Raw genomic sequence first — 22,770 nt, 5'->3', positions numbered from 1 at the left:
CCATTTTGCACGCACCAATGCCCAATCACTCAAGCAACTCTGCTAAGCTGTCAAATATCACTACGCTTGCTGATGCAGCCACAATTGAAAACAGAACAGAAAACTCAAATCATGCAAATTTCTAGAGTAACGTGAAATGATGGAAGATCTAGATAAACGCTCAAATAATCATGCAAATTTCGGTGAGATCCACGCAGGAAATCTATCTCAAGGCAGAACAATGGTTTTAACTTTTTAACATTTTGGAAACTGATTAGATAATCATTTTTTAGTAAATACTTTTTAAAGGCTGGTGATATTTTCTATGAATGTTGACTTACAATACAACCATTAAATTTTCTTATGATATTTTCTTTTTCAAAGGAATTTTTTTGAAGAAAATCAAATAATTAGAATGGGTATTTTATATATTTTTTCCTGATATCGTCTCTGAAAAGGTGATGCTTAGTTTAAAATGAAAGAGTGTCTTGCATAAATGCCACCGGATTAAAGAGAATTATTAATAGTCTCACATAAATATGTTTCCCATCAATCATTTTCTGTATTAATTCTCCTCTTTCTTTGCATTAATATAATATTAAATTGATTTAAGTGTTGTAAAGTACTCTAACTATAATTGTAGCTGATATAAGATATCCTAATAATTAGTAATTAAATTTTGGCCTTTTGCTTTAATTTCTTGATAGAGAAAGTTTCTTGTAAATAATTACTTATTTATTGTCAATAAAAGAAAATACACCCGTATCTTCTTTTAACAGAGAAGGAAAGTTAATATTTACATAATAACATTACAAAATATCATAAACTTAAACAAATTATTTTAAACAGAAGATAAATATTGTTAATTTGTAGTACTATTTATTTGTAATACCCATCTATGAAAAATAAAATGGTGAAAACTTGTTCCTCTCCTATTATTATATAAAATAGACACCTATCTCCCTTAGTTATTATTATTTTTAATTATACAGTATTGCATATAAGTGGTTCAATTATTTTAAGAATAAACAAAAAATAGTAATTCTTTTAATATGTTATAAATGTTTATTTTTATTTTATTGAAGTTCGAGATCTCTAAAACTTCATTGTTTTAAACTTTTTTCTAAACCTTTGATGTTATGTGTTCATAAACAAATTATATCATAAAAAAGACATTAATGAATTGTTTGTAATTTTTCAAAAATGTACTGTTTCAAAGAATTCTTGTTTCAAAGAATTCTTGAAAGCTATTGTATTAAAAATATCAGATGCAAACTGAACAATTTGTGCATGGAGGTGCATCCAGAGTTTTGCAAATGATGCCAACTTAATTCATGTTGAAAGATTCGTAGCTTTCGGAAATAAGCAACTCAAATGTGATGTTTTCTTCTTGAAGACTTTTCTCACTGTCTCACCAAATAAATTATTAAATAATTAACACAAATTTGTTTTCAATAATTAATAGGTTTAATAAGTTCAAAAGTCCCTATATTTAGGGATTTGTTTCACTTGGAAACATCGACGTATCACTTTTATTGATTCAAATTGACAAAATTAGAGACCTAATTGATCACTTCAAAAATTGAAAAACCCAATTGAAACAAACCTCCAAATATAGAGACCTCCAAACCTATTAAACCTAATTAATATTTAAAGTTTAAAATTAACATTTTAATTTCTGCTGATAAAATAAACATTTTTAATCTCTAAATACATTTTTAAATTAAATTTTGACATTGTAAAAACCATTAAAAACAAATTTAAAATTTAACAATCTGAATTAATTTAACTGAACAGATTAAAACAAATCTTATTTCAAGTTCAAAAACTTCATTTTAAAATTTCCAAAGGAAATCAATTTCCAATTAGAAATTATTATGCTGTAGAAAAAGAAAATTTAAAATATTGATTAAAAGTTTTTGATGAAATAACTTTTGTATGATTGACTATGGAAGTAACACTTTAACTGAACCAGCTGGTTAAATTCCCTAGTTTGTGAGGCATGACATGAGATTTGATACATTTGTGAGGGTGACAATCACCCACAATAGATTGAACACAATGAAATTTACAGGAAAGGGAAATGTCTAAATACAGACAAATGGCCCCAACATGTTACATCATGGCAAACTCATAAATAGAAATTTGGGTTAGGATTTGTCAAGTTAAATATTCTGCATCAGTGGATCAATCTGGACACATGAATTAGGCGAAGGCTGTTGTACAAATTCAGGTTCATCTAAATCCTGAGATTGAATATGTATATCATGTCATTTGAAGTCAGGGTGACTGAAACAACATAAACAATAAACAAAGTACATCAAAAAAAAAAAAAAAAAAGAGGTCGAGATTAGATTTCGTTAAATCATTAATACAATTAATCCAACAGCTAGCTGTCTCAGGGAGCCAAGATTGAGTCACATTTTCTTTAGTTGGCAAATTCCATTTTGCACTAACAAATAAATTTGAATTTGAGAAACTAATCAATGTAAAGGAGGGAGTGCCACTCAAGAATTATTAATTGCCTGTAAGCCTATTACTATAATTTTAATCCCAGGAAACAGTTGTTGGACTTCTAGGTCAGTTCTCATTAATATTAATAAAATAATTGAGAGATTAGTCTCGTGGTAACGTCTATGGGAATACTTTAGTCAAAGACTGAAAATATACTACTTGTTAAGGTTTTCCTACGTCATCACTCTTCCTGTATTTCCCCCTAAATTTAATATAACAAATTCTACAGACATCGTTTGAAAAAATCTATCATCAATTTTTTTTCTGGATTTCGACTCACTGAGTATGGGAAGAGATTGTAAATTCCATACCTGCGTTGGTATAAGTGGTTGAGGTTGTTGATCTTGAGCTAATGCATAAGCCTGTGGTTGAGACATTCTATAATAGGGTTCTTTCAGATCAAGTTTACAGGAAGATGTTTGGAGAATTCCCCCTTGTTCAGCACCAGGACCCCACATTTTAGCTAAATGCAAATTGAAATTTGGTCAATTAACATGATGGTGCAGGTATATCAAACAATAAGGAAAAGAAGCAGACAAGTACCAACCTGACAATGTTAAATAAATTGTATAACTCTGTGCATTGTGGGCAATCAAGTGAAGCCTGCCAGTAATTTCTTGTCCAGCCATGACGTATATTGGCTGTGAGAGAACACAACGCAACTGGTACCAATGGGTTGTCGGTGACCCAGGAGCAGTGGTGAGCCACCTTTGCACAGTACTGTTGATTTGTAATAATTAAAGAAAACTCAACAGATCAGAACAGTAACCAAAACATCTAAACAAAATGCAGGCTAGACAAATAAAGAGGAACATGTACCTTCCATTGAAAAGCACATCAAACCAACAAGCTAAGCCATGCACTCTGGTTCCCACGGAAGCTATGAATCTCAGAGGAATATCAATTTCATACAGTTCTTCCTCCTACAATATAAAAAGTGATCTGGTCAGTGGTAAAAAATTCATAGACAACTTTACTGCAAGCATTGAAAGAATACAATAATAACAGAAATGAACACAATTAAGTCCAACGCGAACAGTATACTATTTATAAAAAACAATGATTCATAATAGGGAGAATGCATGCCTTTTTGTAGTTTCATAGAATTTCTTCTTCCAGAAAGTAACTCGTGAAACATAATTGCCTTAAAAAGAGGTTTCAATATGGAAGCATAATTGCCTTAAAAATAAATCAATTACATGAAAAACTGAATGCAACGAAATAAATCAGCTTGTTTGATGAGCGACACACCAAATTACCAGAACGAACAGGACCCTAAGGAAATGAGACAGTCTCAACGAAATGAACTGTAAACAAAAAAGAAAAAAAAAATCCTCTTACCTTTATTTTGGTGAAGTCTATCACATGGGATATTGAAGGAGCTATTAACAGTCTTGGATCAAAAGCATCCACCACAGGCTTTATGTAGGAAAAGATTCCATCATTAGTGATAAAAAAACCTCCAATAACAAACAAATTTATGGCAAAAAAACAAATATACAGTACATTAGTAATACTAAATACTAAGTTGGAAGATAATATCACATTTAACCTTTCCCTGTTCATGAGGACCTCCCCAAACAAATTGGTAAATTTCAGAAAACATATTACCTGAGAAAAGTATCCTTGAAATGCAGTCCCATGTAGGGGTGTTAAATCAACACCATAATAGTTCTGTTGCTGCCAAAACAGTGCCTGAAAAAAAAAGAGTTAAAAAGAACTGTACATAGGGACACGGAAAGGAACAGTCAGAAAGCAGCAATTTTTCACTGAGTGTTAATCACTATGATGCCTTGCACCAGAGGCAATTCTAAACAAAATATGAAATCAGAAAAGCTTTTGATAGATTGTACAAAGCATAATAAGTTGCTGTTTTTTTTTTTTTTGCTAATCTCTTTTTAGTGTCAGGCTGAATATCACTGAAATCCATTTCACTGGACAACTGAACCAAACCTCAGTAAGAGCACTCCAGACTGGCTTCTTTGTAATCCAGTAAATACTCTTTTACAAAGATTAGCCTCTTCCATTACATTGATGCCAATTCCATATGGAAAGAAAACTCTCCAAAGGTGTATAAATTATGCACTATAATTTCAAGAAACAACTAATGAACACACACTTCTTCATGTATTAGCTACAGAACAAACGCAGACTCTCATCTACACATATAAACAAAGGCACGTTGTTTACACACCTTATTAGCAATTTCTATAAACAAATATTCATCAGTGAAAGGTGCCATGTGAATCCTACATCAAAAAATAAATTCAAGGTTAGGAGAAGACAATATAATAATAAGATGATTATAATTAAAAGGCCTGTTTGTATTTTAAGGAAAAATGGTCCTATTTTAACACATGTTTAGATAATTTTATGATAAGTTTAAAACAATCTACAGCAATGAAAGTTAATTCAGATAGAAATAAAAAAGTCTGCTTCACTGATGTTACTATGAATAGCTTAAGAAATTAAAGTTTAATCACAGGAATTTTTTCACTCAAGCATCAAATAAAATGTAGCGAATGAAACATTTTTTAAACACCCTGTACCCGATATTATTGTGAACTATTGTTGAAATAGCAATAGATACCATTTATAACATTTGTTAACATGTCACTAGTCTTGGGATATAAAAAAACTTAATTAGAAATGACACATTGAATAAGCAAAAAAATTAGTTACCGATAACTTGCCTTAGTAAAATCTCATTTACTATCGTTACATGCCGGAAGTTCCAAGAAAGACAGAGAAGTATGCTAGTTTACCTTCCCAGAGCTGGAAACATTTTCCCCGTAGGAACAAGAAACCTATCTCTGGCAATGACATAAGACTCCAACATTCTTTCATTGATTAACAAGGTTCCTGAATAACAAAAATAAGTTCCAACCAAAAAAAGAGTGAAATTTCATCATGCCATGCTACAACTTCACTCTCCACTGCAGACCGAAAAAACAAAACCTATTTGACAATTATATATAAAGTATACATTGAAAATCAGCATTATTTTCAAGTTTTCTGGAAGAAGTAGAACACGAACTTACCCATGGGCTCAGATATCAGAATATCTGCTTTCTCTGGCAATTCAACATCCTCAACTTTGCCTTTGATCACCTATATATAATTATTAAATGAAACAACTCCATTAGTAATCAATACGTAAAAAATAACAATTATAGCAAAAAACCATGAAAGAGATCTCACTGTAATTCGTTGAGCTAGCATTGGGTTTCCAGCTATAAGTTTCCGTGCATATTCTGCCATTTCAGATGCTTCCACAGCATAAACGTGTTTTGCACCAGCCTAAAAATATGAATGTTAGAACGACAAGAACTTGACAAAGCTCTGATTGTAGGAGGAAAGGAAATTGAAATTTCATTAAATTAGAAGACACTTGTCATATACTTCAAACCAAATTAGACCCAAGTAATGTGATGAGCTTACCTGAGCAGCAAATAGTGATAAAATACCACTACCAGCACCCACATCAACTACAACACGACCAGTGAAATCAGACCGGTTCTCAATAACAGCAGCATGATAGGTTCCTGGAAACAATAATGTCATATAAGTAACATATAAGTACAATTCAAACAAAATGGGGATCACATTAATATAAAAAGTTATAACCTGTCCGCACATAGTCTTGTAACATATTTTGCTGATGCAAAAGTTGTCCGTAGTAATGAAAATACATTTTGGCAGATGATGACTCTATCTTTTCATCAAATTTGCTTTTAGAAGTTATATTTGATTGATTTCGCCCATTTGCTCCTGCATTGAAAAAATAAACATAAAGTTAAACAATATCATAATTTACAGAAAATAACCTTATGAGAATAAAATAAAGTACGATCAAAGGGCATCTATGAGAATGACCCATGTTTAAAATGGAAAAATCTATAATCAACAGAGAAATAATCAGTGCATGAAAAAAGAAAATTTGTTTAGACAGCAGCGGACAAGTTACAAATATAATGAAGGAAAAAAGTTTTAAGATGCTAAAAACATTAAAAATAAAGGCTTGACCCTCTACAATCCATGTTTTACGGGTCTAATAACTCATATGCAGTTAGTGCATAAGTATTACACATTTACTCTGACCACACACTTGACCTAAAGCAATTAAATAACAATAATTATAAAAAACAATAAATGCAAACACAAAAACACAGTTGCTGGTGGAATAGTGCTATATGACAAAAGACCATTCCACAGCGAGCATTACACGAATGTTGAAAGCAGCACCTTGAGCATTGATTTCCTTCTTCCATTGTTGGACTACACAATGGAACGCTTCACTCTCCTCCTCGTTTCTAAACTGGATATTGACTCCCCTGGAATAAGATGCCTGTTTCAAAAATAGCACAGTTAAAATGCATGAGCATTTACAAACAAACCAACAAAATATGTAACGGAGGTATCACTTAAGGCTGTTAAACTCGAGATATTATGCTAACTTATGAAGCATTCATACACTCTACTCTGAGTTGACTAGTAAATTTGTTAGTAATATAAAAAAACTACTAATGACGTATATGCTTACAAAAATATCCTTAACACAAATAAAACAAAATAGCAAAACAAATCATACTAAAAGAGTGAGATAGCACATTAGTGTTAAATAATATCAAACTACAAATGACCAAAGAAGTTCCTGAAGTGAAAACCTATAAAAAAAAGTATTATTGCTCAATGCAGAGTAAAAACTACAGTAGATCTCAACCTCGTTGGATAAACTTCTCCATTCAAAATGTTTATGCAAGCTTACCAGGGAAACAATATTGATAATTAGTTAAATTTCTTTGTCAACGAATAATTGTAGGACTCTAAAACATAAAACAAGAGTTTGACATCCATGAAAATGTATTGCATTTAACATTCATTATTTATGGGGAAACAACAACCGCATTGTAATTAATTTTACGATCCCAATCCAACACAGTTTTACAATGATTCTGTTCCTTACCTTTTTACCCGCATCAGATCCTTCCACCATGCAAACGGAGTGAACAGGACTCAGCCTGAATAGCTGTGAAGATAAACCACAAATTAACAATAAATAATGAAGAGAGATCCTGATGAATATTGTCATTTAATTTATTGAATCCTTCGCTATTCGCTCATTCATGGAACAAAGAAAACACGGCATTAAAAATCGAAGAAAACGACAAGAATAAAAAAAATAATCCTGTCACTGAATGAATAAGATAAAACGCACAACAAAGTATTAATCTTGTTGTATTCTTGCACAATCTAGGAAAAAATCATGTTTTATTCTTGCACTATCTGGGCGAAAAAAGCAGGTGAAAAAGAACCTGAACAGTTCGAGGATCGATATTGAGTGGAATCTGATGAGATTGCTGATGAATTTGGAGACCGTCGGAGTCGAAGCGAGCTGTTCCCGGCAAAGCGGAAGGAGTAACGGCAGATAAGTCGGAAACTGATGCTAAAGTGAACTCTCGCTGCTTCCATTTTTTTTCTAAGGAATCCTCCATTTTCTTCTTTTCTCCTCCTTTCTTTCTTCACCTTGTTTGTTACAACCCACTTTCTCTTATTTGATTTCTTTCAAACCCAAAAAAAAATTACCCACATGAACAATAATAGGCTTGAAACAGAATGAGAGTGTAATTATTATAGATGAAATCCAAACAGAACTAGGGTTTGGGGTTCGAAAAAATGAAGAGCCGCCAAAGGAAGTGAGGGTTTGTTTCTTCAATACTTAAAAAGTCTCACTGTCTATTTTAATTATTCTGAATTATTATTATTCTGGAGGTATATTTTATTTTTAATTACATTTATTACCTGATTTTACTATTAACAGTTTTCGATTACTTTGTTATATTACATAGTATTTTTGGTAAAGGTATGGAAGTGTTTTATTCTTTGGTGAATTATGTTTTTGATAATTTCTTTTTTAAATTTTGTTCTATTTAGTTAAAAAAGAAGAAGTTATGAGTTAGTTCTTTTATATATATATATAAAACAAATAGCAATCCTTTTAAGGTCTTTCAAGGTCGACAACAGAATTTAGTGACAAATTCTGTGTTATGTCTCCGTTAATATTAGCAAAATATGTGTACTATATTTTTAGAGCAAAATATTCAGATAGTTTGATAAAGGATTTAAGTGGTATGGTAAAATGTACGAAGAACTTGTATGGTTTAATAAGAAGTCTAGATAACTTGTAAAGTGTATGAAAAATGAAAATAGCTTGATAGAAAGTTTAAATAATTTTGTAAAGTGTATTAGGTTTTGATATAATTTGGTACGAAGTTTAGATAATTTGATAAAATATATAAAAAAGTCAAATAGTTCAAATACTCATTGAGCAATCCAAGTAATTTAGATAACACCTTATCAGGTTATTTGAACTTATCACTGAGCTATCTGAGTTATATGAACTTCTCATTAAGATATTTGAGTTTTCCATATACTTTATAGAACTATTTAAATTTTTCACAAAACCATATGAATTCTCCATACACTTTACTGATCTATGTAAGCTTCTCACTGAATTATTTGAATTCTTCTCACACTTTATCAGGTTATTTGAATTTTTAGTTCTTTGTGCATCTTATCTTATCAAGTTATCTAAATTTCTTATACCAGGTTATACGAGTTTTTTATGTAACTTATTGGATTTCTCAAATGTCTTACGAGACTCTAATGTTTGACTAACCTAAAGACACAGTACATGTATCTTGTCAAGCTTCCTAAATTGGAAACGTGACATTTTGTTTATCATCAAGTTACCTTGTTGATCCAAGATACAATCCACATATCATAAACAATCACACATCATTTGTCATCTAAAAAAGAATATTAACGTTGGTAATAATAGAAGACTAAATTCATTAATTTCTAAAATGAAAGAAACAATAAAATTTGAAAAATAAAACTTAATAGTTTAGGAATAAAAACATCATTAACCTTTATTTCTATTTTGGTAATTTTTTTAAGTAATATAAAATTGATAACCTTCCCATAATATGTAAAACAGTAAAAGTAATATTTAAATTACAGTATTAAGTTATCATGCATTTAGTAAATAAAAAGCAAATAACAATAAAGAAAGGACACTGCTATAGTTACTGATAAGTGGTATTCTATGCTTTTCTTTTCTCTATCACATGCCATTACTTTACCTTTTTTTTTCTTTTTCATATTATTTTATTGTCTGACAGTGTAGTGTCTAGTGTACTACAACATCTGATGTTTCGCAAGAAACGAGATTTTCCCTATTTACGGCAATGGTGGGGCTATGAAACTGTCCAGGTCCTAAAGTTCAGAAAATTCACGGTTTTCTTTTGAATAAATAAGGATTTCTTTTATTTAATAAAATTATAATATTTTCTCTTTAACGTGTCAATAAAATTATTGTTTGTTTAATATTATTGTTTTTCCAATATTTCAAAACTTGATCCGACAACACAAGTAGGAGACCATAAACGCCACCACCACAATACATTGTTATTTCAGATTAAAGTTAGGTCCTTTTTGTCATTCACATCCCTTCATATCCCAACCTTAATCACCTAAAACAAACTCACACATCTATCTTCATATTCATGCTTTAACAGCCTCATCTACCCAAACAAACAGTGTCTTAGTATTTTTATATTCTACTTCAAAAGTTAACATATTATACATGTATTCTTAATTTAATAATTAATATGGAGTGAAAACTATACGTGTGTGTTAAGCTTTGTGGTATCAATATAACTAATTAAAAATAGACAAATATTGTAACTCATTGTGAAAAGAGACTTCATGAATAATGGTGATTAAATAAAAAAAAAATATTAATTTGTAGTATATTATGCTGTTAAAAAATGTAAATAATTCATAATGTCTGCTGTTAATGTGTGTATGGATAGCTCCTTATAGCATTTGGGTATTTATTTTCATCTTTTAAAAAAAAATAATTCTAAAACCTAATTAAGTATAAAATAGAAATATGTAACGTGTATGTCAAAAGAAAGAATTAATTTCTATATTATATATTTTAGCAATTAAACAATCATATTTTATTTGAAATACAGAAACGTTCTTAAAAATGCAATAGTTCTACTCCGTTATTTTAAAATCAATTCTATAAAATCACGATCTAAATCAATTATATCAACACATATCCATAGTTTATTTGGGCTGTTCCCACTTGGTTGACCTAAGTACAGGCAAACATAAATAAACAGGTCAAAATTTAAATGGAATTATGTGTATAGTTGCGCTCAGTGGCATACAATAATTATTTATTACATACGAGTAGCGAACAAAAATGACGTTGATTTGGAATAAATAACTCAGAACATTCAACACTTACTTAATGAATGCATATACCAGTGAAGTAGTGACAAAAAAAAAATGACATTTTGGAACTGAAAACAACGTTGGTTCTAAAATCTTAACTGACTGCTGCTACTTGAGGGGGCGTCTGAAGAGCAACAACATCGTAACAGCGACTGCAGAGAGTAGGGTGGTCCAAAAATGAACCAACCTGCTGTGAATAATTCCAGCATCTTTCACACTTAGAACCCGCAGCGCGAGATATACCAATCCAGACTTTATTCTTCCCTTGAATCAGGCATTCACCACTATATGGTATATTTACAGTATGTTCATCGTCCAATGATGGAAGAATCTCAGCCTGCACATTGTCAATCAAATTACAACATAATCCAATCTATTTTATTGTGCCTCAAGGCTCAATTGACAAGGGTTTATTCCATTGCAATGACAAAACATGAATCATAATCTGATGCGCCCTAAGCAAGATTTTAGTAGTTCCAATCCAACGTCTTAATCTTCAAGTCAACTAAGAGGGAAATCACTCAAAGACATACATACCTGAGATGTTATGAATAGACGGTGCAATGTATCGGCATCATTTTTGGCTGCGCACAGTTCACGTAATTGGGATGCCAGGCTGGCTTCAGATGTATAGATATGAACCTTTGCATCTAGACTGGCCCCAATTAGTTTACCTGTTCGAGCAACTTCCAAAACTCTATTCACTTCTGTTCTCAGCTGGCAACATAGGTTTTGATTTAGAAACAAGCACCAACTTAAATAAAATATCTGATGTCATTGATTTCATCACTGTACAACTTAGCAAACAAAATGAAACAGATAAAAAAGTATAAAGAGAAATCACAGGAGTCACATGTTTAACACGAAGAACCAAATCATGTAGCCTTACGAAATTTCACACTTCAGCGTATTCTTTTATTTTCTGTACTTCACATTTACATCCTTATACATATGAAATTGAAATTTAGGAAAACTAACCTTGTAAAAGAGTGAAAAGATTACCGAAACTGAACTACATTATAAAAGTGAAAAAATCAATCAGTAGTTTCAGACTTCACAATTACTACTTGGATCAAGGAAATTGGTGACGCAATTCCTTATCTCTCCCCCTCTTTGTGTGTGTGTGTGTGATATATATATATATATCAGGACGAGTATATTGCCAGAGACTGCATTGTGGATAACATATCAACATCGTGAATTTATATTATGTAAAACAAAGATAATGTTGACTTATTATTGTATTTTAATCATTTAAAGGTGGTTATGTAGCCATGCTCTTATTTACCATCCTTAATGTTCTAACATATCTTTTTCATGGGTAGAAAGGACTATCTTTTTGTTCAGTCATGAACCACGTGGAAACATTGATTCAGATTGGCGTCAGCTTATCTTGAAATCTGAGATGAAGCGTACCTCAAGAATATTCTCCCAAAAATTAATTTCTTCTACAGGGAGGGCGAGCCATGTTTCATTTGAGAGGGGCCATCTTGATTCAAATACATATTCAGCAATGGAACCATCTTGAGTTATATACTGAAAAGGAAGATTCTGCCACACATCCTCAGCTAAATGGGGCAATATTGGTGCTAATATTCTCACAATTGAAAGGAGATGAGCTGCAAGAACTGTTTGGCAGCTTTTCCTCGTATAACTTGTTGATCCACTGCAGATTTTTAAGCGTATTGAAATGAGTTATGGAATTAAACAGAAACAATCAAGGAAATGAAAAACAGGCCTCTATTCCTTGATGCCATAAAGGAAGTGCATGTTAAATAGGATGCTAAAGCAGAGAACCTTACCCGACATAAAGTCGATCCTTGGCAACATCAAAATAGAAATTTGACAGTTCAACAATAACAAACCTCTGCAAAATCTGAGACAATGGAGGGGATAAATGTGAATTTTGAAAATCAACCAATTCAATAAGAAAAAATCCACCAAAATGATACGCTTAAGCTAATAAAAGTTTGATATAAAAGACTTCCCATATCACAACTTTCCAAGAATATATTTCTATGGTTATGGCACTGGATCCCTATAATTCTATTTCCTTTTTTCCCTCTTTAATGGATGAACCCTAAGCATAAACACGCATTACACATAAAGGAACGTTTCATGAAGATATAAAAAATTACCTGAAATATTTTAAAAAACTGGTAATTTTCATAATTCCCTTGAATGCTTTTTACAACATTTTCAAGTTGAAAAAGTGCATGTTGATCAATCCTCGGAAGCTCATGGTATTGGACAGCGTATTCTGTCTGTCAACGAGACATAAAGAGAGATGACATAGTGGAATAAATATATGAAAACCAGAGATAGGCAAGTGACAGTAGGTAGTAACTACGGACAAAGAAAATGAAAAGCTTCAACTTAAATAGAATTTAAACTTACTTTCCAATCATGAAGATTTGCCAAGAGGTATCTCAAAGTTCCTCGCAACTTTCGGTAAACCTCAGACATTTGACGAAGAATCTGAGGGCCAATCATCACGTCACTTGTATAATCTACACTAGACACCCAGAGTCGGAGGACATCAGCCCCATATGCAGGTGCCTCCTGTGAATAAAGCAGATAAAAACCCTTGGTTGGGGGGGCTTTACGGAAAGGAAAATTATACTGTAACAAAATTCCAAGACTAATTTATTTGATGACTAGTCAACATAACTAACCTTTTGATTTTTACCTCCTTCAATCACAAAACGTGGATCCACAACATTACCCAATGACTTGCTCATTTTTAAACCCTTCTCATCCAATACAAATCCATGTGTTAAAACACTTGAATATGGAGCCTTCCCTGTATCAGACAAGAAGGACAATTATATAGTATCAAGGATAGAAAACTAGTTCATAAACTCAAAAAAGAACAATACATACATACTACATCAATACACTATCTATTCAAAAACAAAAGTCTTCTATAGACAGTATTCGCTGCCACCACAAACCACACATTATAATATGCTATCCTAATTACACACCCTACTATAAGCTATAATCCTAATACATAGCTTACATCAGTTATTTTCTTTGAATGACTGCCATCACACAGTTTCTAAAACAGAATTAATGCATAATTGCTAATACAAGATGTTTTGTAGTGTATAAATACATGGATGAATTCTTCCTAACCCACATGGATCTTGGTTCCTGTTAGATATTAGTTGTGTGTTTATGTTAATTAGGGAAACATAGTCCCTATGCTTATTATGTTATTTTTACATATTCATTTGTATTTAATTGTGTTATTTTTGCCAGTTGAAAAATAAGTCTTGTCCACAATGTGAACGTAGGAAAAAGATTCTCGCTTACTCTATTTACTCAGTTCAACAGCAATTACTTCTTCATTTAGGACCTCATTATCTCCCAAAATCACCAGTCATAACTATTTCTCCCAGCATTGGTGTAAAGGGTGGGATTTATCTCCACACTGAAAACATAAACCTTTGGGTTTTTCTCTCCCTAAGTTCTTGATTGGATAAATATCACGGCCCCATATTTTGTCCATAAAATTTCACTCCTTCATTCTTCCTCCCAGTTGAAATTGAAGACGATGTAAGGTCTTTTTTTTAAAGCCTGAATCAACTATAAACCAGAATTGACGTCATTTCTTCCATTCCAACTAGGCAACCACTATTAGGCGTGGCTGCAGTAGTTACAGAAACTTTCTCCCAGTTCTGCCTCCCTGCTCAAATCTGTGATAGACATTATGCCGTTTTTTTGCAGCTAATTCTTAGACTCCCAATGTGTTTCAATATCTAGCTCATTGCATCATGGCTTGAAGGTTGGACTCAGGGTTAAAAGTATGTAACCTGCAATTGACATTTGGTTTATGTCCACGCATAAAAGTAACTAAATGTTGCTTCCCAGGCAACCTAGTTACTTGTGATGAGAGGAGTTCAAATTTCTAAATAAAATCCTCCACAGAATCCAATTATCTCAAGGTTGCTAATTCCTCATATATGGGTTCTCAAACCTTCTTTCTCCAAACATAGCAATTAGAGCACTTAATTTCCACCAATTGACATCATCTGTTTCTCTCAAAATATTTAAGCAATTGATAGTTAATCCCTCCATAATAATCAATTTGATCTTCACTTCTAAAGTATTTTGCACTACTCCAAAGTATGTTTCTGCCCTACTCATCCATCCCACAGGCTCTTCCCAGTAAAGGCTGGCAGTTCCACTATCTTAATAGCCATACAGTACTTATCCAAACCTTGGATATTCAAATTCGAGTCCTAGCTTAAAGGACATTTACTTATGATTGGAACTCTCATCTTTCACCATGGTTCTCTTCCCTAACAGCCTTTACATCTCAAAGAGACGGCTCTCTTCCATATGTCCAATCATCTCATCCATTTGTACCACATCAGCTTGATATTTTTCTTATTATTCAACCAACAAATCTACACAATCAAAACTCCATCCCAAATGATCACCTTGCATACCTCACAGATTTCCCTTCCCACTGATTCAACAGATCAGACTAAAAAATAACAGAAACTTGCTGTCCCAGAAACTTCTCTGTATAAAGAGTATTCTCTGCTGAAAAACTACAAATAACATCACACTTCCTTAATTAAATTCTACTAATTATCACATGAATCTCAGTTCCAACTAATGTATAAACATACGAAGACCTTCTCAACCACAGCCAAACACAAGTGTACATCTTTATCTGCTGGCATTATGCAGTTGAACTATATAATGTGAACAAGCAAACACAAAGTCCACTAATGGTGTTGTGCATGTAATCTCCAGTGTTGCTTAGCAAAGCAAGGAAAGTGAGATTGATTTGAAAACAGAACCAACCTATCAACTAAATATCAATCAGGAAAAAACATTTGCGTCACCAGTGTGAGATATAGAATATTATTCCTGATAAAACCAAAAAGGGGACAAATAGTAAAAGTCTTAAAGATAATCAATATGATAAAATAAGTCCAGTGGCCTATTACCTTTCGTAGCTACACTTGTTAACAAAGAACTTTGAAACCACCCTCGATGCTGATCTGTTCCTTCAAGATACAAGTCTGCAGGATAACTAAGGGAATCTCTTTTTCCCAAGACTGCAGCCCAGGAGGAACCTGAAATCAGAAGTAAAAAGCCAAAGGAAACATCAGCAGTGCTCAAGAAGCTGAGGGTTGGGAGTGGGGGATTAAGGAATAAGGTCCTAGACTCAGTTCATGTGACTGAGGTCAAAACAGTAATAAGAAAAAGGAACATCAACAAATAACTGGATAATCCAGTCAAGGGCGTTGATCTAAAAAAAATTCAATTAATTAAACATGTAGAACAGTCCCTGAACACAAAATTGTAAATGGGAGTGGTTGAGAAAAACATGAAACCATGCATTTCGGGAAAAAAGCACTACTTGGACAAGAGTATTGTACCTGAATCAAACCATACATCCATTGTGTCAGTTCCCTTTTCATATTCTGCTGCCTTATCACGATATTTACTTGGAAGAAGATCCTCCACAGTCATGTACCACCATGCATCACCACCCTTTTGGGCTATGATAGCTGAAAAAGTATCAAATTAAAATAAAAGATCAATTTCACTATCTAATTACCTCCACAGAACAAGCATTTTTAGATAAGCACAAGCCATTAAGCAATTTTAAATACTTATCACTGCAGTCAACTACATAGAAAAAATACTAACCTCCTAGTTTATATTCTTTGAGAATTAAGAAAACAGAAATTTACCACATTCGGGCTCTTACATTTTATATGATCAATTGTCTCTTCATTCATAAGAGGTTCTCTAGACTGAAGATGATAAAATACTGGAATGGGGACACCCCATGTCCTTTGTCGTGATATGCACCAGTCTGAGCGGCAAGAAGTCATTGCTGAGATTCTATTTTCTGCCTAAGGAATTCAAGTATATCAGCAACAAATATGACAAACATCTCTAAGATAATACAGGTTAAAAAAAAAGTGATATCATACAGCAACAGAAACTTGAAAAGTAAAACAGCATACCTGAGCCGGAACCCATTTTACATGGTTAATAGCATCCATAGCAGCATGGCGAAATCCCTCCACAGATGCAAACCACTGCTCTGTTGCTCTAAATATTGTTGGTTTTTTCGTTCGCCAGTCATATGGATACTTGTGTTCTGTATCAGAGAAGATGGGGAATGAGGATGATACAGTCAATAGTTATTTGCAGAATTCTTATGATTAGTGACAGAACAAACTTACCATATGATTCTTCCATGATGAGTGAGAGATGTTCATCCAAGTATTTTACAACAGCAGTGTTACCTTCACCAAGAACATCAAGCCCACTAAATTGCCCAGCTTCATCAGTGAACTTTCCATCATCATCTACTGGAGAAAATATGGGTAGACCATATTTCTGGCCAGTCACGTAATCCTCCTGACCATGTCCAGGAGCTGTATGGACCAGTCCTGTTCCTGTTCCTGTTGTAATATAATCGCCACCAATCACAACAGGACATTCCCTATCATCTATTGGATGGATATACCTGAGAAAACAATGTGTACCCTCAGCGTAAAGTTTTCTTCCCCCAATATTGTAAAAAGTAAAGCAATTATTAACATGAAGTATTATGGAAATAACAGCAAAATAAAAAAGGAAGTAAAAGAACATAATCATTAATTTGCATACTTCCAACAACCTGTAGTTTTCCAACTCTGAACCCAATTGTTTTGTCTTTACAACAAGCTTCACGCCCCATTTTGCCTCTAAACTTGGCACAAGCTCTGAAGCCACAATAAGAAATGGCTTCTTCTCATCCTCCAAAACAAGCCCAAGCCCTTTCTTTTTTTTGCCACCAGTTGCTGGGTCAGCCTCCAGTAATGACTTTATTTCAACAACAGCATATTCGAGCTTAGGATTCACCGCAACAGCTGAGTGTAGAACAGTAGAATGCAGGTAAAGAAGAGGAGTGACATAAGACGGCTAAATTCAAAAACATTTAAGAACAAAAATGAGTTAATCTTTGAGTACTTATAATAAACTTTAGGTATAATTCATATTTTTGGGCAAAAAATAATACACTATTTTTATGTGCCAAATAGTTAACAAGGATTAACCATGTACAAGATATTGGAAAAGGACAACCTGCATTGACTACAGCGTGTTAAGTAGTATGCCTATTATACCAAATGATTCAGTTAAACATTATAAAAAATCATGGATACAGAAATTAAGAAAAACATGTAATTCTGTTTATCACAGAGACTTTGTGAACGAAATAAGAATAAGATGGGGAAATTAAAACCACTAAAATCATAGGAACCTTAAAAGACATCCAGAAACAATAAGCTAACATGAAAAATATGACTAAATACGAAACATACCTGCATTGGCCGGAATAGTCCAGGGAGTTGTGGTCCATACAGCCAAGCACAAATTTGGAAATTCTTGTAGTAGGGAACTTGATGTTAAAGGAGCACTCACAACTCTAAAAGTGGCATATATGCTTTTTGAAACATGCTTTTCAGGGTACTACATAGAAATCAAACAGGTAGAAATGTAAATACTCCAAGCTCCATCAGATCAGACTTTAGAGAGAAACTGCATGCATACATGTAGACAGAAATGTGTATGATCTTTGTATGTATACATATTATAAAGCTATGCAAGTTCTACCCACACTATACACATATTAGAAGCATTAATATTTAGGATTTATGGTTCATATTAAGAAGAATAACATCATGGTATATCATTATACCTCCAATTCAGCCTCAGCAAGTGCTGTTCGTGATGAAGGACTCCAGTGAACAGGTTTTCTTCCTCTGTATATATAGCCTTTCAAGGCCATCTGGCCAAACACTTCAATCTAGAAAAGTATAAGAACAAATTATGAGGGTTGCATAACAATAACCAGTACTACAGTTTGAAGTCAAGCACCAGAGAAAGCAACAAAACTAAAGTAAAAACAGCATTCCTGTTAAATATACTAATTATTTGTTTGTTTGCTTGACCATTGATATGCATTCTGTTATAGTTGATAGCACAACATTCCTAACTGAAAGTAAAGACATAGACTTTCACAAATATATTGTACAATGATACGACACATTGAAGTGCTAAAATCATGTTTGACTAACACGCATCTCAGGGTAAATGAGAAAGGCTGTACCAGCTACCTGGGCTGCTTCATATTCGGGGTCTAGAGTGAGATAGGGATCATTCCAGTCTGCCCAAACTCCATAGCGCTGCAAACATTTAGTAACATGCTTAAGTTACAAAATTTCCCTACTATAATTAGAATAAAAAATAAATGTGAAATTGTTAATTTTGTATAACTAAACAAAAAACATTACAATAAAAAGAAAAGAGAGAGAAATGCAAAACAGAGAAGGGACCTTAAAAGATGACATCTGTTTCTTAACAGTTTCTTTGGCAAATTTAGCAGCCTTTGCTCTCAACTTTAACGGTGTGAGGTCACTTCTGGCCTTTTGATCCAGTGACTGCAAAACTGAAATAATTCAAAACAGCCATGAAGTATTTTGATTTCAACGTAATTTGAGACAACGAAAATAACGTTTAACCAAAAAAAGGAATTCATAAATTTTCATTTTTAAAAGAAGTGCAAACTTTTATCCTATTACTTATTTGCTAGTAGACAGGGATAAGAGAAGTGTGGGAGAGAAACAAGTATGAGAGAGAGAGAGAGAAAGAGAGAGAGATGTGCAAGAGGATTAATCACGCATACCTCAACTTAGAAGTGTCATGGAGTCGGACATTTTTTTCACACCAGCACTTATCCTATATTTTAGACCTTAGGTGTGTCCATGTTTGATTTTGTGCTCATAGAAGATAATGGGAAAGATAGGTGCAGAAGAAAGAGAGAGAAAGGAAATGCGAAATGGAGACTGGAAAAAAGGTGTAGATGACAGAGAGGAGAGTCATGTGAGTTAGTGAAAAAGAGAAAGTTGGGAGGAGAGAGTGATGCAAACATGCACCAGAATTGAGGTAAGAGTTGATAATGAGATAATGGAAGAAAGAAAGAATTTCTGATTCTTTTATTTGAGATCATTTCATTATACTAGAAAAAAATCCTATAGAACTCTAACAGATTAAAAAAAAATATCTTCAGATCTGATATCCAAATATAAATCCATCTTAATATTCTAAATTCACTTGAGAATTCTATTCCTCTATCAACTCGGGAAAACTTTCACTCTCAGAAAAAAAAAAAGTCTTTCTTCATTTTGGGCTTTGGAATTCAAGAGTGTGCATTGGAATTCCCAAAATCATGTGGCCAATTTTCATCTAAACAGCCTAAATCATTCAATGTATTCGTAAGCAAGAATTAGCTCAACAATTTCTCTAATATTGGAAACATGTTAGAAATGTAGGTGAGCAAAAAATTTGAATTCCTAAAAACAAGGTCCGGTAAAACCAAGATCACAAAACTAAAAGAATATACATTGAATTCTAGCACTCTTACTATTACATGTCAAGGCTCATTACGTATTCAATAAATCATAATGCCTGAGAAACATAATAATCAGTGTTCCCTCCTTTTCATCCTATAGCATGTGCGTAACTCATAAACTTCACCAATACATTTACAATATAGAAGGGCTTGCTGTTGCCTACGTGACTATAAGCCAAAACAAAACTGCCCTTATTTCCAAAACAAAAACGGGGATCAAAAGGGAGATGCCTAAAATTTTAAATGTTAATTTGAGAAAATTAAAAATACATGTGTAATCCAAGAATCACTTAATGCAAAAAACGTACTTTCTACAACAAAGGGTTCGCTTGACAACATTTACACTTTATTGACATCTGCAGCTACTCCAAATGCATTTATTGATAAAATGCATAACACGAAATTATTGAATATAAGAACTATCTCGATAATTCAAGACGTCATTCAACTTTGACATGTGCCAAACACAAAAAGGAAGGATCAACACAACACACTCTTGAATACAACATAGTATCAGAACTAATCACATATGATTATACTAACATTAATACTTGCCTTTTAATTCAATTGGTAGACCATGACAATCCCATCCAGGTATAAAATTAACTTTATAATTTTGAAGAACCTGCAGACAAAAAAAAAAAGTAAAATATTCTCAAAATATCGGTGCTTGGTGCCTACTTGAGATTATATCAGCAATTTAGAATGCAAAATATATTGTCGCATGTGTCAGATATAATAAAAAAAAAATATGCTTCAAATGTTACATTATGATAGCAATAAAACATACCTTATAACGATTTATAATATCCTTCAAAATTTTATTTAAGGCATGCCCTATGTGAAGATCACCATTAGCATATGGAGGGCCATCATGAAGAATAAAATTTGCCTGATCAGGTAATTTAAAATGGGTTAATGCGTTCAAATAGGTAGGAGTTAAACAGGTGAGAGGACGATCCAAAACTTACTCCGCTATTTTTCTCAACAACTTTCTTGAATACTTGATTCTCTTCCCAAATTTTCTGAATTTCAGGCTCCCTTACTGAAGAATTAGCTCTCATACCAAATGTTGTCTTGGGAAGATCAACAGTGTGCTTGTATTTTCCATCTTCTTGCTTGACTCCTAAAGAAATAAACAGGACAAGCAGCAACGGGTTAGAAAAACAGGAGTCCAAAGTAATGTGAAATAGAAAAGAGACTACCTTCAGAAGCTTTCTTTCCTGCCATCACTGGCCCTCGTGATCTTCGCTTCGAAGAACACATATTGTCCGTCGAATAAGTACAATAGTATGATACTTTTGAGATAGATACCACTTTAACTGATGAAATCCCTCGGGAATAAAACAAGCCACCAGAGTTAGTTCCCCTGGAAGAGGAACAAGCTGTTCGTAATAGCACCTGAGAATGTTAAAAAAGCATGTCACACCGATGTAATACAGGTTACTAGAACGCGCAGAGAGAGAGAGAGAGAGAGAGAGAGAGAGAGAGAGAGAGAGAGATTCATCAAACTATATAGAGAATTAATTGCAAAAGAATATGTTGCCAAATTCACACTTTAATATTTACTCCACCACCACATTTGCAAAAAAACATGTCAACAATAATTATTGGGAACAACAAATATTTTTTAGCAGATTTTTTATTTTGTTGCAACTGTGAGACGAACGGCGTTCTCAGGAAGACTGGAACAACAACGCAAGCATAATCCACGATTTTAAATAGAAGTTAAAATAATGAAGGGAAAGCTTCAGAAACACCTCACTCTGGAAAAAGCAAACAATAATTTGAATTCTCACTTAGACAATTCATCGAGCACATAGTCTATCTCAAGCTAAAAAAAAGTCTAAAGGCCAGCGTACACGTCCAATGCGTGGCTAACAGGAGCAATTTGAATTCATTGGCTAAACGTAAAAAGAATATAACTATTACGGACACAAGGCGATCAATCCACTGTGACAAAGTGTGAATTGAACAAAATAGTAAACAGAATGTCAAACTTAACTGTGTTATTTATGAAACGCAGCATAGTGGGTTAAAAAATGGCGTACCTTGTACGGAGAGGAATGCGCCATGGTGGATTGCGTTGGTTTGAAATTGAAAGCAGAGGAATTTGAAGTGAGGGATTTGAGAAGAGACATGATGGAAATCACTCAACCCAACTCAACCGAGTGAGGAAGAAACCAACTCAATTCATTCATTCATTCTTCTTTCGGATAACTCGGATTCTCCAACCTAAGCCACACTCACTGCCATTTCTTTCTTGCGTTCGTCTATTACTACTCCTCAAAACGTGTAGATAACTTGTTTCAAATTTCTTCTCTCAAAATTTCTGTCTATATTATTTAATTTTTTAATATGTAAATTTTATGATAAATTCTCTTATAAAAAATTTTAATTAACCACTGCCTTAAATGTATGACAAATATTCTTATAACAAGAGTTAATTTTACCGGATTGTTTATGCAAAAATTCAATATAAAAACACAGCAAATTCACAAAGTTTTGTGTTAGGATTTTTAAACCATTAC

At 33.1% G+C, this 22,770-nt stretch overlaps 2 protein-coding genes across 3 annotated transcripts; both read right to left on the bottom strand.

Moving 5' to 3' along the window:
- Positions 1-1,940: 1,940 nt before the first annotated feature.
- LOC106765372 (probable histone-arginine methyltransferase 1.3) lies at positions 1,941-8,205 on the bottom strand. Of its 2 annotated transcripts, none has more exons than XM_014649960.2 (15): positions 7,809-8,204; positions 7,460-7,522; positions 6,739-6,841; positions 6,121-6,264; positions 5,935-6,038; positions 5,695-5,793; positions 5,535-5,604; positions 5,259-5,355; positions 4,688-4,742; positions 4,105-4,188; positions 3,835-3,912; positions 3,313-3,416; positions 3,041-3,213; positions 2,805-2,956; positions 1,941-2,225 (listed from the first exon to the last, which is right to left on the bottom strand). In XM_014649960.2, the coding sequence occupies exons 1-15, from the start codon at positions 7,986-7,988 to the stop codon at positions 2,145-2,147; spliced, it is 1,587 nt and encodes a 528-aa protein (XP_014505446.1). In that variant the 5' UTR covers positions 7,989-8,204; the 3' UTR covers positions 1,941-2,144. The 2 variants fall into 2 exon arrangements, with proteins under 2 accessions (XP_014505446.1, XP_014505447.1); XM_014649961.2 differs by having other exon boundaries at positions 2,133-2,268; positions 7,809-8,205.
- Positions 8,206-10,677: 2,472 nt separating this feature from the next.
- LOC106768778 (isoleucine--tRNA ligase, chloroplastic/mitochondrial) lies at positions 10,678-22,544 on the bottom strand. The gene is made up of 22 exons (XM_014654098.2): positions 22,291-22,544; positions 21,445-21,640; positions 21,211-21,365; positions 21,030-21,131; positions 20,795-20,864; positions 19,164-19,276; positions 18,945-19,013; positions 18,527-18,634; positions 18,150-18,297; positions 17,465-17,696; positions 17,025-17,311; positions 16,803-16,939; positions 16,541-16,688; positions 16,206-16,337; positions 15,771-15,899; positions 13,479-13,606; positions 13,201-13,365; positions 12,942-13,067; positions 12,606-12,679; positions 12,220-12,469; positions 11,341-11,520; positions 10,678-11,140 (listed from the first exon to the last, which is right to left on the bottom strand). The coding sequence occupies exons 1-22, from the start codon at positions 22,378-22,380 to the stop codon at positions 10,898-10,900; spliced, it is 3,282 nt and encodes a 1,093-aa protein (XP_014509584.1). The 5' UTR covers positions 22,381-22,544; the 3' UTR covers positions 10,678-10,897.
- Positions 22,545-22,770: the final 226 nt, after the last annotated feature.

This window comes from Vigna radiata, chromosome 7 (genome assembly GCF_000741045.1).
Source record: "Vigna radiata var. radiata cultivar VC1973A chromosome 7, Vradiata_ver6, whole genome shotgun sequence".
In the NCBI taxonomy this organism is placed as follows: domain Eukaryota; kingdom Viridiplantae; phylum Streptophyta; class Magnoliopsida; order Fabales; family Fabaceae; genus Vigna; species Vigna radiata.
This window is presented reverse-complemented; position numbering and strand designations above follow the sequence as displayed.